General features: G+C 40.4%; 5 protein-coding genes across 10 annotated transcripts in view; 2 read left to right on the top strand and 3 right to left on the bottom strand.

Moving 5' to 3' along the window:
* The window catches only part of LOC104708738 (protein CHROMATIN REMODELING 35-like), a 5,471-nt gene extending 4,835 nt beyond the window's left edge, over positions 1-636 (top strand). Inside the window, exons 6-7 of one of the 3 annotated variants that reach the window (XM_019228416.1) lie at positions 1-311; positions 398-636. The exon at positions 1-311 is cut by the window's left edge and continues 1 nt beyond it. In XM_019228416.1, the coding sequence (XP_019083961.1) occupies positions 1-311; positions 398-401 (315 nt within the window). In that variant the 3' untranslated portion in view covers positions 402-636. Of the gene's footprint in view, positions 316-397 lie in introns of those variants that run through there. The other 2 variants (XM_019228417.1, XM_010425356.2) reach the window with 2 other exon arrangements.
* LOC104792330 (BEL1-like homeodomain protein 7) lies at positions 574-3,274 on the bottom strand. The gene is made up of 5 exons (XM_010518464.2): positions 2,714-3,274; positions 1,897-2,505; positions 1,422-1,801; positions 1,271-1,331; positions 574-1,182 (listed from the first exon to the last, which is right to left on the bottom strand). Exons 2-5 carry the CDS (start codon positions 2,452-2,454, stop codon positions 727-729), a joined length of 1,455 nt encoding a protein of 484 aa, XP_010516766.1. The 5' UTR covers positions 2,455-2,505; positions 2,714-3,274; the 3' UTR covers positions 574-726.
* LOC104792318 (WD repeat-containing protein 13-like) lies at positions 4,997-8,063 on the bottom strand. Its single transcript, XM_010518437.2, has 12 exons — positions 7,847-8,063; positions 7,644-7,753; positions 7,446-7,515; positions 7,187-7,337; positions 6,954-7,091; positions 6,562-6,701; positions 6,362-6,409; positions 6,152-6,262; positions 5,759-5,934; positions 5,536-5,657; positions 5,349-5,425; positions 4,997-5,246 (listed from the first exon to the last, which is right to left on the bottom strand). The coding sequence occupies exons 1-12, from the start codon at positions 8,036-8,038 to the stop codon at positions 5,133-5,135; spliced, it is 1,449 nt and encodes a 482-aa protein (XP_010516739.1). The 5' UTR covers positions 8,039-8,063; the 3' UTR covers positions 4,997-5,132.
* The window catches only part of LOC104792308 (external alternative NAD(P)H-ubiquinone oxidoreductase B4, mitochondrial), a 12,349-nt gene continuing 6,528 nt past the window's right edge, over positions 8,164-13,984 (bottom strand). The window contains exons 3-10 of one of the 4 annotated variants that reach the window (XM_019228407.1): positions 13,529-13,980; positions 13,128-13,452; positions 12,773-13,033; positions 11,851-12,685; positions 10,261-11,717; positions 9,932-10,172; positions 9,407-9,787; positions 8,164-9,315 (exon numbers count right to left, since the gene is read on the bottom strand). In XM_019228407.1, coding sequence (XP_019083952.1) covers positions 12,356-12,685; positions 12,773-13,033; positions 13,128-13,452; positions 13,529-13,980 — 1,368 coding nt within the window. In that variant the 3' untranslated portion in view covers positions 8,164-9,315; positions 9,407-9,787; positions 9,932-10,172; positions 10,261-11,717; positions 11,851-12,355. Of the gene's footprint in view, positions 9,316-9,406; positions 9,788-9,931; positions 11,718-11,850; positions 12,686-12,772; positions 13,034-13,127; positions 13,453-13,528; positions 13,981-13,984 lie in introns of all 4 variants that reach the window. The other 3 variants (XM_019228411.1, XM_010518428.2, XM_019228412.1) reach the window with 3 other exon arrangements.
* On the top strand, positions 10,526-11,725 carry LOC104708728. The gene has a single exon (XM_010425348.1). The coding sequence runs from the start codon at positions 10,526-10,528 to the stop codon at positions 11,723-11,725; it is 1,200 nt and encodes a 399-aa protein (XP_010423650.1).

Below are 13,984 nucleotides of genomic sequence, written 5' to 3'. Positions count from 1 at the left end.
GGAGCATCTCGCATACTAATATTGGATGTTCCGCTAAACCCTTCTGTGACCCGCCAAGCTATTGGGCGAGCGTTTCGACCTGGACAAAAGAAGATGGTGCATGCATACAGATTGATTGCTGGGTCATCACCTGAGGAAGAGGATCACAACACTTGCTTCAAAAAGGAAGTTATCTCAAAGATGTGGTTCGAGTGGAACGAGTACTGCGGCTACCGAAACTTTGAGGTAGAGACTATCGATGTGGATGAAGCTGGTGATAAGTTCCTTGAAAGTCCTGCCTTAAGAGAAGACATAAGAGTTCTCTACAAAAGGTAAAATCACTTTAGATCAGCTCAACACATAACTCTTTTAACTCACATTTCTCTGTTATTGAACTTTCTTAATGCTTCCCTTTCAGGTAAACTCAGACAGAAACTTCTTCCGGTTTCGGACATGCTTAGGTTTTAGAAACCTGTCAATAAGATAACTTCGGATGGACTCTTGTGAATTTTTTAAAAGTTTGTTAGCAGTTTAAGTGCAGCTTCAAGCTTCGTTTCAATGTCAAACCTTTTATCCCATATGCCTCTGACCATATAATTAATCTATTATATTAACCAGGAAGAGTAAATTGTTTTCAGTCTCAGATTGTGTTCATCATCTCATCATGTTTTCTCGTTAATCTACAAATTCATTTTCTGGGTTTACTTTCACAAAAGAATACATTTCTACACCTTTCTAATCTCCTCATCAAGCTACAAAGTCATGCAGCAATTTTGAAGAGCCAAGCCGGTGCTGGTGGTTGTGGGAGTTTAAGTATTGGAAATCGGTTCCGGAGATGTTATTTTCGTAATTATCTATCCCACCAGACATAGGAACATCGCCACGAGCGTCAGAATTTTGAATCCCCAACGTTAAAGACATCCCACCACTACCTTTCCTTGTCATGTCAGTCACCATCATGAACCTGTCAGCACCACGAGCCACCGTGCTTTGTCCCATGCTGCTGCTTGCCACACCAGATGCATGTCCGTTGTTGGAACTAGACTCAGTTTGATGCTCTTGAATCTCGGTGATCTCTGGTGTGTTTTCAGAAGACAGGTTGGGATCATTCTCCTCCAATGCTTCTGTGAATTCCTCCTTGTACATCTCCTCCACCATTGGTTTCCACAGACGCACACGCGCATTTATGAACCAGTTCGACACCTTTCAACAGTCATCAAACAAAACAATGAATAATGAAGACAATAAAAAGAAAAGCATTCCATGACACAAAAGCTAACAAGTACAATACCTGGCTTCGGCTCAACCCCGTTTGTCTAGCGAGCATAATCTTGTCTGAATCCTTTGGATAACTAAGTTCAGAGTTTTAAAACAAATACAACTGGTCAGAATCTCTTGTGATCAATCAAGAAATTCACAAGTGTAGTAGTATAGAGACTTACGGGTGGAGGAAATGCTCAAATAGCCAAGCGCGGAGAACCAAAACAGAGGAATCAGGTAAACCGCGTTGAGGCCGCCAAGTGTGAGGTTGCATCACACCTAACCGCTGCAATGCTCTTTGTTGCCTAACCTGTTGATCAACGTTCCTTAATCTGCTAATCCCCACTCCTCTCCCTTCTGATCCATCATGTTCCCCTCCTAAACTTTTCCTTACCACCAAGATTTGTCCGGATATCGCATCCCTTAAGCAACGAAAATGCCTTGAGATGGTCTGAAGCGCAAGGGCCGTGTACGGTTTGGCTGCTCCACATCCAGCTATTACATCGAAAGACGACACAACTATCTGCATCTGATGGTAATACTGCTTGTATTTTCTATCCACCTTTAAAAAACGAAGAATCAAAACAGCAATTTATGTTACCAAGAGAGATAAGTTAAGACTTAAGACCATAGAGGATATGCTATAAGGCGGATTACCTCATCTAATATCGATAGAAGTTTCGACAACTTGCTCTGCAGTTCTTGTCTCTCTGCTTGAGGGATTTCAGCAATATTCGTCTGAAGAATCTTCTCTTTCTCTTCACCAATCTTGTCTCCCTCTGGCTGAAACTGCTTCAGAGCTTTCTTAACATTTACAGCTTCATCAAGAAGCTGTTGAGCAGCCTTGAGATACTTGGAGTTGTGAATGGTTCGAGTCAAGCCTGGAACAACCCGTGTTGCATACGCATTGTTATTATTCTTGCTTCTGGATGTCTCAATCTGCGAGCTGAGGCCAAGACGCATCATCACAGGGAAACAACTCCTATCATTGTCTTCTTGATCTCTCCAAGAACCAGAATCTTGAACCTCCACCATTTGTGAAGCTCCACCAAAACTTGACAGTGCTTGAATCTCTTTTGAAGGTGAGACATCATTGTTAGTTGATTCTCTAGGAAACGTCTCTGAGAAAGAATTCGTGTAGATCGTTGCGTTTCCAGGGACATATTCTGGTCTGGAATAAATCTCACTTGAGCCACTTCTGTAATAGGTTGCCATAGTGTCCTTCTTCTTATGACATCAGATCATCACCATCAAACAAGGATTGTTCTGTTTCAGAATAAAACACATTCAACAGTAAGCCCTTTTACTTTCACATTATGTTATAAAAATCTTTAATTAAACAAGGAAAAAGAAATGATTTTTTAGAAATTGAACCAATGAACAAGGAGTGTACAAGAAACATGTGAATCTATTATCTCTCTGCATTAACATAAGAATTTAAAAATGAGAAAGAAAGGATAGATTAAAAAATTACCAGGAAACCATCAGCTGGCTTGTGGGTGTTAAAGGAGACAGACACTATGAAATCTCAAATTGAAAAAGGAAAAAAAGAATAAAATTGTTTTGTTTGAAGTCTTGATGATCCCAAGAACACAAAATTGACAAACAAATCCTTATCTCCCCAAAATCAAAATTTTTGAGAATATAAAATGCTTTTACCCCCAGAAAAAGATTCAAGAGAACAAAAGACCCATCTGTCTAAAGCAAGCTTTTGAGTTTCCCCTTTTGAGGTAGAGTAGAAGATAATGGATGATCTCTTTAAAGCTGGTTGGTTCTTGAACTTGCTTCTTGTTCTTCTTCTTCTTGTTTCTTGTTTCCTGGAGTCAAAGATAACAAAACCAAGAAAACGTTTAAAGAATAAAATTAAGTTAAGGAGCTTCTGTTCTTAACAACTAGTTGGTAGATCTATAAACCCCATCTCTAAACCCTAAAGTCTCTCTCTCTCTCTCTCTCTGTCTCTTTCGTCTCTGTGGCCTTTTGTTTTTGTTTGCTGCAACAAAATTTGATTGGAGCTATAAAAGCCTACCATACAATTATTTTCTGTGTTTTTTTTTATTAATAATTTTTGTTTGGGTTGAAAATATGATATATATTCCTAATTGGTTACTAAAAGTAAAGATATTCCTAATTCTTCTAAGATGATTTGTATTCATCAAGCATAGTTTTGGAGAATAAGACAAAATACATTTTCATATCTAGTTTTGGGTGCTATACAATTTTAAAATATTTCATTGTCCGATTTGTAAACCAAAGATATTTTTCTTTGTAGACTTTAGTAGTCTCATCATCTTTATTAGAGTGGGAATAATTTGTGTAGCCTGATCAAAGTTTACACACGGATGTATTTTTTTCAACACCTTTTTATTCAAATAAAAATAATTTCACTTTTTTTGGGTAAGCTTTTTACAGTTTCTTCTTCTTTGTCTTTAAAGTTCATTTTTTCAACATTTGAAAACTTTGTGTCATGGTCCACATGCCATACTATATAGTTGCATTTGCAATATACAACAATTTTTATAAGAAAAAATATAAAATGAAAACAACAAAACGCATATTCTTATGAATTAATTGCCCACTCAGCTTTGTCTTATTGTGCCCGTAGATTTTTTAGGTATTTACGGATTAATACCTTTTCTTTCCACAATGTTTCTCTTCTGTTTTAAACTTTTACTTTCTTTCTCACTGAGTGTACGTCCATATCTTGTCATGGATGAATGAAACTTTTACTTTCTTCTCTATGAGACTAGGTCCATATAACATATTTAAGAAGCGGAAACAAAATGAGTAAATGCCAACTCCAAGACATTTTGTAAGTCTGATTTGTGGTATAAGGTGGTATGAAAATGACAAGAAATGATGGTAAGAGATATATGTAAATCTAGTTAAAATAAACATGTGTGGTGAGCAATGTTAGTGTGATTAGAAAAATGGTGGTACCACCTCGTCATACTATCATCAAAGTGAAAGGTTTGTAAATTTATATAGAGGATGTAGGACGTGGTACACATTAAACCACAGCGGTATTGATGCAAAACATAAGTGTATATATTTTGAATGGAGAGACCATAATAGAAAAGAAAAACAAAAAGAATTTTTACGAAATACATACAGTTGAGTTTTTTTTTTTTTTTTGGGGTAAAAATAGTAGTCTTTTTACTGAAAAAATATATTGCAAATTTCGAGATTAAAAAAAAAATCGAGAATAAAGACGTCAAAATTAAAAGAAAAAAATCATTTGGGGTGAGTAAGAGAAGAACGTGAATTGATGGGTGGCAAAGGAAAGAAGGGGAAAATGTCTGAATTGGGACAGAGATGGCAGAAGCAGAGAGAGACAGAGAGACTTTGACAATGGACAGAGTCGAGTCAGTGGATAGGGAAGAGTGACTTAATATATACGACCAACCAACCCATATTATTACTAAAAAAAAAAGTAATAAACAAAAATAATAATGGAAGATCTACATAGGCAATAATCTAATAAGTCATGAAGCCGGGAGATTTGGTTAATACCCCTACTTAGTAGTTAGTACTTACGTTGAATTTGAGTTGTATTGCCTTTAGACTTTTAGTTAGGAAATTAATACACAGACAAAAGACAGAATTGTCGTCGAATGAGAAGTAATTAAGTAATGTCTTCTTCTTCTTTTAGAGATCGAAAGAGTTGTTCACTTTTTATGGACGTGCCTGTCCCAACCCTACATTTAAGCTATTGAATCTGTGCATAGGATTGTCACAGAACCTTATAATTTGTAAGAGATGGAAAAGAAAACAAACTTAAAACTAAATTGACACAGTTTGTGATTAGCGATACAAAGAGATGAAGCAAAACCCCAAAGCCTTTGTGGCAAAAAATGGCGGGTTTTAAGATTCATTTAAAATATTATAGACAAACCTTATGAGCTTTTCTTTGCTCTTTTCCATACAATAACAACACCGTAGAAATCAGACGAGGCCAACAAGTCCTCTCCATGGTTCCACGCAACACACATTACTGGAAACCTGTGACCCTGCAGTATCCAATTCTCACAACTCGTGAGTCCGGTTTCCTATAATGTATAATCCATCCAACAAAAGTTTCAGATAAAGAAGAAAAGAATATATTGTTTAACCTGTAGCTTGTTTACACATGTGTGCTTCGGTTTGGTTAGATCATAGAAGTAGACATTCGAGTCTTCGCTCCCAGCAACTGCAGTTTCAAACACGAAGAAACGCAGAGCACATGACTAGGAGTGCTAAAAAGACCTAAGCATCTACTATAGCCAGTATAATAGGTGAATGACGGATTGAAATTCAAACCTATGTATTCTCCTTTCTCTACGGATAATAGCGGGCAAAACGATGCTTGGATTCTGTGTATTCGCGGGGCTAGTTTGAGGGAGCAACGCAAAGTTAGATAACCTTTTATCTGAAGGGCAACACTGCATCACCAACACAAAGCAGAACAATCAATCACAAGGATTTATAAGGAAAAACAAAGAGAACAAATTCAGAAACAAAAGTGGAAGTTCTGTTGCTGAACCTAAAGAAACACAAGTTTCCGTCCTGAGTACATGTGAGCAGAACAGGACCTGATGCCAGTAGGGAGAAGCTTCGGTACTTCACAGTTGTGACAGGGGATTTGTGATTAGTACGATGGCGATGAGACCGGGATAATGAACCTGTATGCGAATCCATGCTCACTGAATACACCGTTCCCTGCAATTATTAGTAACTACCTTGTCAAACTAACGTAAAAATGCCACAGAAATCTTTATTTAGTCAAAGAAATGTCAAAAGCATCATGTAACCCGTTCTAGCTATAACGAACAATGCAAAACTTAATGTCAGTCTTGACCACCACATGTGTAACTGGCAATATATCAGACCATCTCCCTAGTTAATATCTTTTGACATCAGTACAGAGAATAGTTACCTGCCCATCCCCACAGAAAATAATTTGGCCAGTGTGATCATGGTCCATAGATGTCACCGCATCTTCGAACAACAATTTCTTAATAATTCTCCCTGTGCTGAAATTAAACACCTACTTTGTCAACAAGAGAGATGCAAGGCATCAGATAAGTAAACAGTTGGAAACACACAAAAGCAATACACCAATCTACTTAGCTACAAGGAGTAGTACCGTGAGTTCCTTGTTTGCATTGCCAGCAGAGAGGAAATTGTTATTAACCTGTTGAAAAGATGAAAATGGAATATCTTTAATAAAGAAGCGAGAGAAAACCACAAATTTCCTCACACAGTATATGAGAAGATATTCACTATCAAAAACAACAAGTTGCAACAAGAGAAAAATAAACAGATGATAAAAAGATAGCAACTTACAGGGTGGAAACGGATACAAAACTGTGGGGAGATTCCATATATAACTCTAATACAAACGCCTCTTGACAACTCCCATACTCGTATTGTCTTATCAAGCGATGATGACGCGATGTATTGATTGTTTGACGAGAAGTCAAAATCTGAAGGTATTTGAAGAAACAATAAAGTAAGATGCTTGAATTTATACTTTGAGATAGGATCTAAAAGGAATGTCATCCATAAACCCTTATCGATTTCTTTTACACTTCCCACTCAAATCTACCCCTAACAAAGCATGTTAAATAAGTACTGTGCATCATATTCTAAGAGTTTCGAAGAGCAAGTTCAGGATAGCAGACAGATCTTCCCAATATACAGAAAGAAAAAAAAGAAACAATACCAGTCAATCTAACCTGTGACATCTTTCGAGTGTCCTGTCAACTGCTTGAGGACAGAAGGCTCTTCGGAGAGACTGCAAACTGTTAAGCTTCCATCCGATGCCCCATACGCAAGTAGATCAGAACTCATGTGGCCAAACTTGAGAACAGTAACTGCATAATAGTTAAACAGACTCACTCTTAGAACAAAAAAAAAAACAAAAACTGAGTCAAGAACACAAAACCAACAATAAATTTTTTTAAAATACCAGAAGATTTGCATTGATCGAAAATGGAATGCATTCCGACAAAAGAATAAGCATGTTCAACACCACCACGACGATATGAACTATCACCATCACTCAAGCTCGAGCTAAAACTCGCCCTGCGGCTTGAAACCTGATTGACACTCCGTAAATCCTAGGAACAAAACACGAACTCCAATGATCTATTCTGATAATTCCAGTGATCTTTAAAGTCTAAACTAGGAATCCAGTAAGTGGTAAAGAATGGATAAACTCTACTTACCCTACTAGAAGTAAAGCTTTCAGCTTCAAACTGATGAGAGAGAGGACCCGTAGAAGGTAACCATCGACCACTGAAGCATCAACCAGTAAATTACCCTGATGTCAGAATTATATTGGGACTTATAAATCCGCAGAAAACACAGAATTATATGTATGCTGGTAACAAGTACAAAAAACTCAAAAGGGCTAAAGATAGAACCTGTTCCCTGGACTACTTAAGAGACTAGGCGTTCGTTGATTCTCCCATTTCCTAGGTCTACTAATGAAATTACGATAAGCAACATATCCTTTCCCATTGCATCTCCAATCCTTTCAAAATCAACCAACCACAGAAGCTCTTAGAAATTAGTAGAATCAGTCAATTGTATATAACATAAATGTGATGAAAGAGAGCTTTCTCACATAACGGCGAGAGATAGCACCAGATTCAGCTTTCCGATGGAGAAGAATCCGGCGGATTCCGACGTACTGTGGATCTGATTCCGATGTTGTCGGTTGCATCATACAGCTCAAAAACTCGAGATCCTTTGATTGTTTCTTCGCTTCATCTTTCTCGCCGATCTCTACCTCTGCTGATCCGTGTTTCACCTCCATTTTTTTTATCAAATCTTCCCGAGCAATCCTACCTTACCTTACGGTAGATCAATTGATCAGCAGAACGAAATCATCATTTTATTCAAACAAAATTAAACTCTGCAGATCGTAAAAGAAAGATGAAATTTTACAAAATCAGAAAACTAAAATAACCGAAAGATAGCGAATTTATTACAAATAAAACCCTCTATTTTATGAAAATAACAAAAAAAAGGCCCAACAATACTCAGACGAAAAAAAGCAAAAGCTAGCGCAAAAACTGAAAACTCTCCCAGGCACCTTCCCCGAGAAAGTATGAAGCAAGCTATTATCCAGATCTCAACCACTTCTATCCTCCAATAGGAACCCCCAAGCCTTTACCCGCTGGACATTTGCAATCATGAGAGCTGTTCTTCACGTTTGCTACCCTTCTCCAACCTCGGCCACCTCCAGATCTGATCCAAAGCATTAACTTCGACCCAACAAAACGTCCCCAACGACGTTCTTTCCTGCATTTACTCTAGTTACCGTGAGGATCAAGCACCTGTGAGCTTTCGTTTCACCGCCTTTCATCTTGTTTTCAAAACTTCGGCACAAACGGTCACCTTTTATCCATATCTCCTTGTTTCCAATCTACAAACATGTCAAATCGCATCCCTTATCACCTCAAAGGCAAGGAGCCTGTGAAAGGTTTTTCTCCACCCCCATGTAAACGGATAAAAGCTCCGGAAGTAGATACCTCGGATCTAATCCGTGAAAACTCTCTTACTCTCATAGGAAGACTCACCAACCCAGCCGGACAAAGAATGTGGGCTCTCTTCCTTTTTCTTATCAACAGGTGGAATCTACGAGGGAAAGCAACGGGAGCTGATCTGGGACAAGGTGTTTTCCCATTTAAATTTGATCTAGAGGAGGATATTATGCAAGTGCTGGCGAACAGACCTTACCACTTCGATCAGTGGATGATCATCATACAGCGATGGGAACCAGTTATCTCTCCATCTTTCCCTTCTTCCCTACCGTTCTGGCTAGAAATCCAGGGACTACCTAAGCATTACTGGAAAAAGGAAATGGTCCACTCCATTGGGGAAGCACTGGGTGAAATTCTGGAATGGGAAATCTCTTCTACATGCATACATCTCAAGATCTTACTCAATGGCCTGGAGCCCATCACGAAGGAGACCATTATCGAATTCCCGGATGGTAGTGAAGCTGTTATCTGGTTGGAATACAAAAACCTTAAGAATCATTGCTCTCACTGTTTGAGACTGACCCACGATAAATCCCAATGCCCGGGCCTACAAAAGACAAACAAGGATCAAATTAGGCAAAGCAGAAAAGAACCAGCTTCCTCTGAGCAGAGAACAACCTCGAGAAACTACTACACACCTCAGGATAACTTCCTCCCCCCTCGAAACCAATCACAAGTCTCTGGCAAGAGTCAACCTCCTTTCCCTAGTTTCAACCAAAGGAAAATATCCTTTGCAAACATGAACAATGACTCGAGATCTCTCTCGACGGTGAGACGATCCCCTACCTCTGTCCAAAAACACTATGAATCCGCCAAGGTGATCCCCTGTCTCCTTATATTTTCATCATCTGTATAGCGAAGTTCTCTCTCGCCTCTGTCTAAATCCTCAAGCACAAGGCACCCTTCCTGGTCTGAAAGTCGCAAAGAAGAGTCCAAGAGTGAATCACCTCCTCTTCGCTGACGATACTATGTTTTTTATCCGCTCTGATCATCACAGCTGTGCAAAGCTACGCAGTATCCTCCAAAAATACGAAAGAGCATCGGGTCAGAAAATCAATCTAGATAAATCCTCAATCACCTTCTCTACAAAAACTTCCCCATACCTAAAGGACCAAGCGAAAAGAATACTAGGCATTTCAAAGGAGGGAGGTCAAGGAAAATACCTTGGCTTACCGGAACTGTTTGGCAGGAAAAAGAAGGACCTCTTTGCCTCCATTGTTGACCGCATAAAACAGAGAGCACTCAGCTGGTCTTCCAGATTCTTATCCACAGCCGGAAAACTAACTATGCTTAAATCGGTCCTCACTGCTATGCCTTCATACACCATGTCTTGCTTCCATCTCCCTGCTTCTCTCTTCAAATGCATCAATTCTGCGCTCACTCGTTTTTGGTGGGATGCTAGTACTGAAAAGAAAAAGATGTCTTGGTTGGCGTGGAAGAAGATGACAAAACCTATCAAGAGCGAGGGTCTAGGCTTGAAAGACCTACAGACCTTTAATAAAGCTTTACTGGCAAAGATCAGCTGGAGATTGATCACAAAACCCAATTGTCTCCTTGCTAGAGTTCTGTTGGGAAAATATTGTCACTCGGTGTCCCTACTTGAATGCCCTGCTCAAAACTCTGCCTCTCATGGCTGGAGAAGTATCTGTCTAGGTCGGGATCTTATTATTCAAAAACTGGGGATGCTAGTGGGTTCCGGCTCCTCAATCCCTCTATGGCAAACCCCGTGGCTCTCCTTGTCTTCCCCACAAGCCCCAATGGGACCTCCAGCGGAAGCCCATCAGAATCTTAAAGTCGCTGACCTTCTACTACCAGGAACATGTGACTGGAACCTTGAACAAATACGTCATATCATCCCACACCATGAAAAGGAGATCCTCAAACTCAGACCAAGTGCAAATGGGGCTCCAGATATTTGGGCTTGGCTACCTACACCTAATGGTATATACTCTGCTAAATCAGGGTATATTGAAGCTTCAAAACTGGAGTTTGAACCCGCGGACTCCATCAACCTACTCTCTTCTAGCCAAGACAATTTCAGCTGGAACTCCGATATCTGGGCAACAAAGACATCTCAAAAAAACAAGCTCCTCCTATGGAAAGCAGCACAGAACGCCCTCCCAGTCGGAGAAAACCTGAAATACAGACATATCACAGACTCAGATCATTGTCCCCACTGTGGAGAAGAGGAAACCGTGTCACATCTATTTCTCCACTGTCAGTTTTCTCGACGAATATGGGCCAAGGTACCAGTTAAAACCCCTTTCCTCTCTGATTCTACCTTGACAATAAAGGATGGTATTAAGAAAGCAAAAGAGCTCGTATGCTTACCACCCTCGGGATTAGCTCTGGGACCTATCTCTCCATGGATATTCTGGTCTCTGTGGACCACTCGCAACCAACTGATCTTCAGTAAGAAAAAAATCCTGGAGGAAGACACAGTGCTCATAGCCCTGATTAGAGCTAGAGAGTGGCAAATTGCTCAATCAATCATCCCGCAACCTGTCAAGGCACCCAAATCTCCAACAACCAATAGATCAACCCCGACTCTGACCTGTTTCACGGATGTCTCGTGGAAGGAAAATGAAAAGGCGGGGTACGGGTGGATTATAAAAGACCAATCTGACGCTACCCAGCTGCAAGGATCTGCTTCCGCGATCGATGTAGGATCCCCCCTGATGACCGAAGCACTGGCAACTCTCACTGCGATGAGAGTTGTGAGTGAACCAGGCATCACCGATATCACTTTTGCTTCCGACTCGCAAGTGCTAGTCCAAGCTCTCTGTCAGAAGAACCTCCAGAAGGAACTTCACGGGACTCTCCACGATGTCTTAGCTCTATCTGCTACCTTTAATTCCTGTCTTTTTACTTTCATTCCTCGGAATCAAAATCGCCAAGCTGATGCGCTGGCTAAGGAGGCTCTCCTCCGGTTATGTATCGAACCCTATTCTGTTTAATTGAAATCATTGTTAAAAAAATAAAAAAAAAGGGCCATTGATTTACCAACCGCATCAGTTCAGTTTATTTTTTATTACGGTAAAACCTCTATATAATGTACTAGGCAGAAAAACTAAGTGATAACCTTGAGAGTAGAAGGAGATGAAGTTATAAAAGTACACAGTGATTCATCTTCTTGGGCTCAAACAAAGGCAACGCCCTGATTGTTGTTGATCATCCAGAGAGCTCTGATCGATACTTCAACCAGAGGGAGTAAGTATAGTGATGAGTCTAATGTTTGGGCCTTATTAAACGCCTAATGGCCATCTATAATGAAAGGTCCAATAGTCCCAAATTTATTGGCCAACGGTCAAAATCCTTTATTTTCAAATTGATCCAATCAGCATCTTGTGTAGCATAGAGCCGCCACACAAACAGAGAAAGGGAAGAGGAACAAAGAAGTGGCTGTGTAGTGTGAGCGATGTGATCTCGTCGGTTTAAAAAAACATACATAAAGACTTGAGAGGGTATATAGATAGATCCAAAATTCCCTCTGATTTCGGTTTTTGAGTTTGATAAAAAGACAAGAATGACCGTAGAACTAAAAAAGAACAAAAAATGGGGGAAGGGAAAAGAGAATTTGCTCAAGATTAGATGCTGCTGGAGTCGCGGCCAAAGACAAAGCGTCGAGTCCAGTCAGAGATAACGAGCATCCTCGTGCGCCAGCTCACCAGTTTGCTGGCGTAGACAGAGTACCAGAGCCACTGGCTGCTGTGTCCTATGGAGACCCAATCCCCTGGCAGTTCAGCTGCTGTCTGTTCCCCTCCCAGCGGAGCAAACGATCCAAAATGTTTGTACCTGAATGGTTGGAACCTGTGTCGACCCTCTCCTCTGAACCTCAACGGTCCCTCTGGCTTCTTCTCACACTTCTCCATTTGGTTGAAGCACTTTGCGAGGTACTTTCCTTGTTGTGATGCTACCTGCATGCAGTTATATATATCTCATTAATCACAACATCTCTCTCTCCCGGATTGAATTCATTCCATCTTGTGGAATCATTTGCTTACCTGTGCAGTTGCTGGAAGGTTCTTCATCTGCGAATCCACTTCAGAGAGGGCTTGCTTAAACTTTTCGATATTTACTTGTGTGTCCTCACCATTTGCACTCTTGAGCAACTGTGCAATGTTCTTCAGTTTATTCTTCTTCAAGTAGAGCTCCACCTGAGGGTACCTCTGGCAAATGTCTTTCACCACCCCATTGAAATCTTTCTTGTTCAATGTTCCTGTATTTCCCTTGTCTGCTTTGCTGAAAATCGCAGCTATATCTTCCTGTTTGTTCAACAACACAGTCAGTCTTCATCTCACAAGGGAAACGTCTATAATAATATATATATATATACATATGGGTGTGTTGAGATGGTACCATGACTCTGCGTTGGTTGATCGTTGCAGTATCACCTAAAGCATACACACTGTCGCAACCCTCCACTCTAAGCCATTCATCAGTTGCCAACACACGCCTCTGCCCCTGACCAATCTGCTGCATAAAGTCTCTGATGACAGGACGTGAACCAATTCCTGTTGACCACACAACCATACCATAAGGTTCAGAGACAACTTTGCCAGTTTCTCTTTCCTTTGTGGATATCTCATCCGCAGTCACTCCCACAACCATTGACCCTGTCTTCAAATCAATACCGTCTCTTTGGAACTTTTCCTCGGCAAAAGCAGTGATCCTCTTGTCAAACCTGTATAGGAGAATAGAGCCAAAACATTCTTACAAAGAAAAGGCAGCAGTTTATAGAAGCTTGAGTGGAAACTTACATGTTGAGAATGTGGTCGCCTGCTTCAAGAAGAGTGATTCTTGTGAACTCTTGGACCTTTGGGTATATCTTGGCCACATCATCGACTAAGAAATCATGAAGCTCAGCTGAGAACTCGACACCAGTTGGTCCACCACCAACCACAACAAAATGCAGAATCTTTTTCCTCTCTTCTTCAGTTAGATTCGGAAGAGAGGCTCTCTCGAAACAGTCGATGACTGAATGACGGATGTTAAGAGCATCCTCCGCTTCTTTGAGGAAATAGGCATGTTCCTCAACTCCAGGGGTGTTGAATGTGTTAGGCTTAGCTCCAACAGCTATGACTAAAATGTCATAGTCCATGTCAAACTCAGCCGTGCCCTTAAGACTTGACCCATCCTTGGACCGGCAGTGGATTTTCTTGTTCGATGCATCAATCTTGACACACTCTGCTTCTGTGTACTCAAATCCTTTCTGA

The sequence above is a fragment of the Camelina sativa genome, chromosome 1, assembly GCF_000633955.1.
Source record: "Camelina sativa cultivar DH55 chromosome 1, Cs, whole genome shotgun sequence".
Classification (NCBI taxonomy): Eukaryota; Viridiplantae; Streptophyta; class Magnoliopsida; order Brassicales; family Brassicaceae; genus Camelina; species Camelina sativa.
This window is presented reverse-complemented; position numbering and strand designations above follow the sequence as displayed.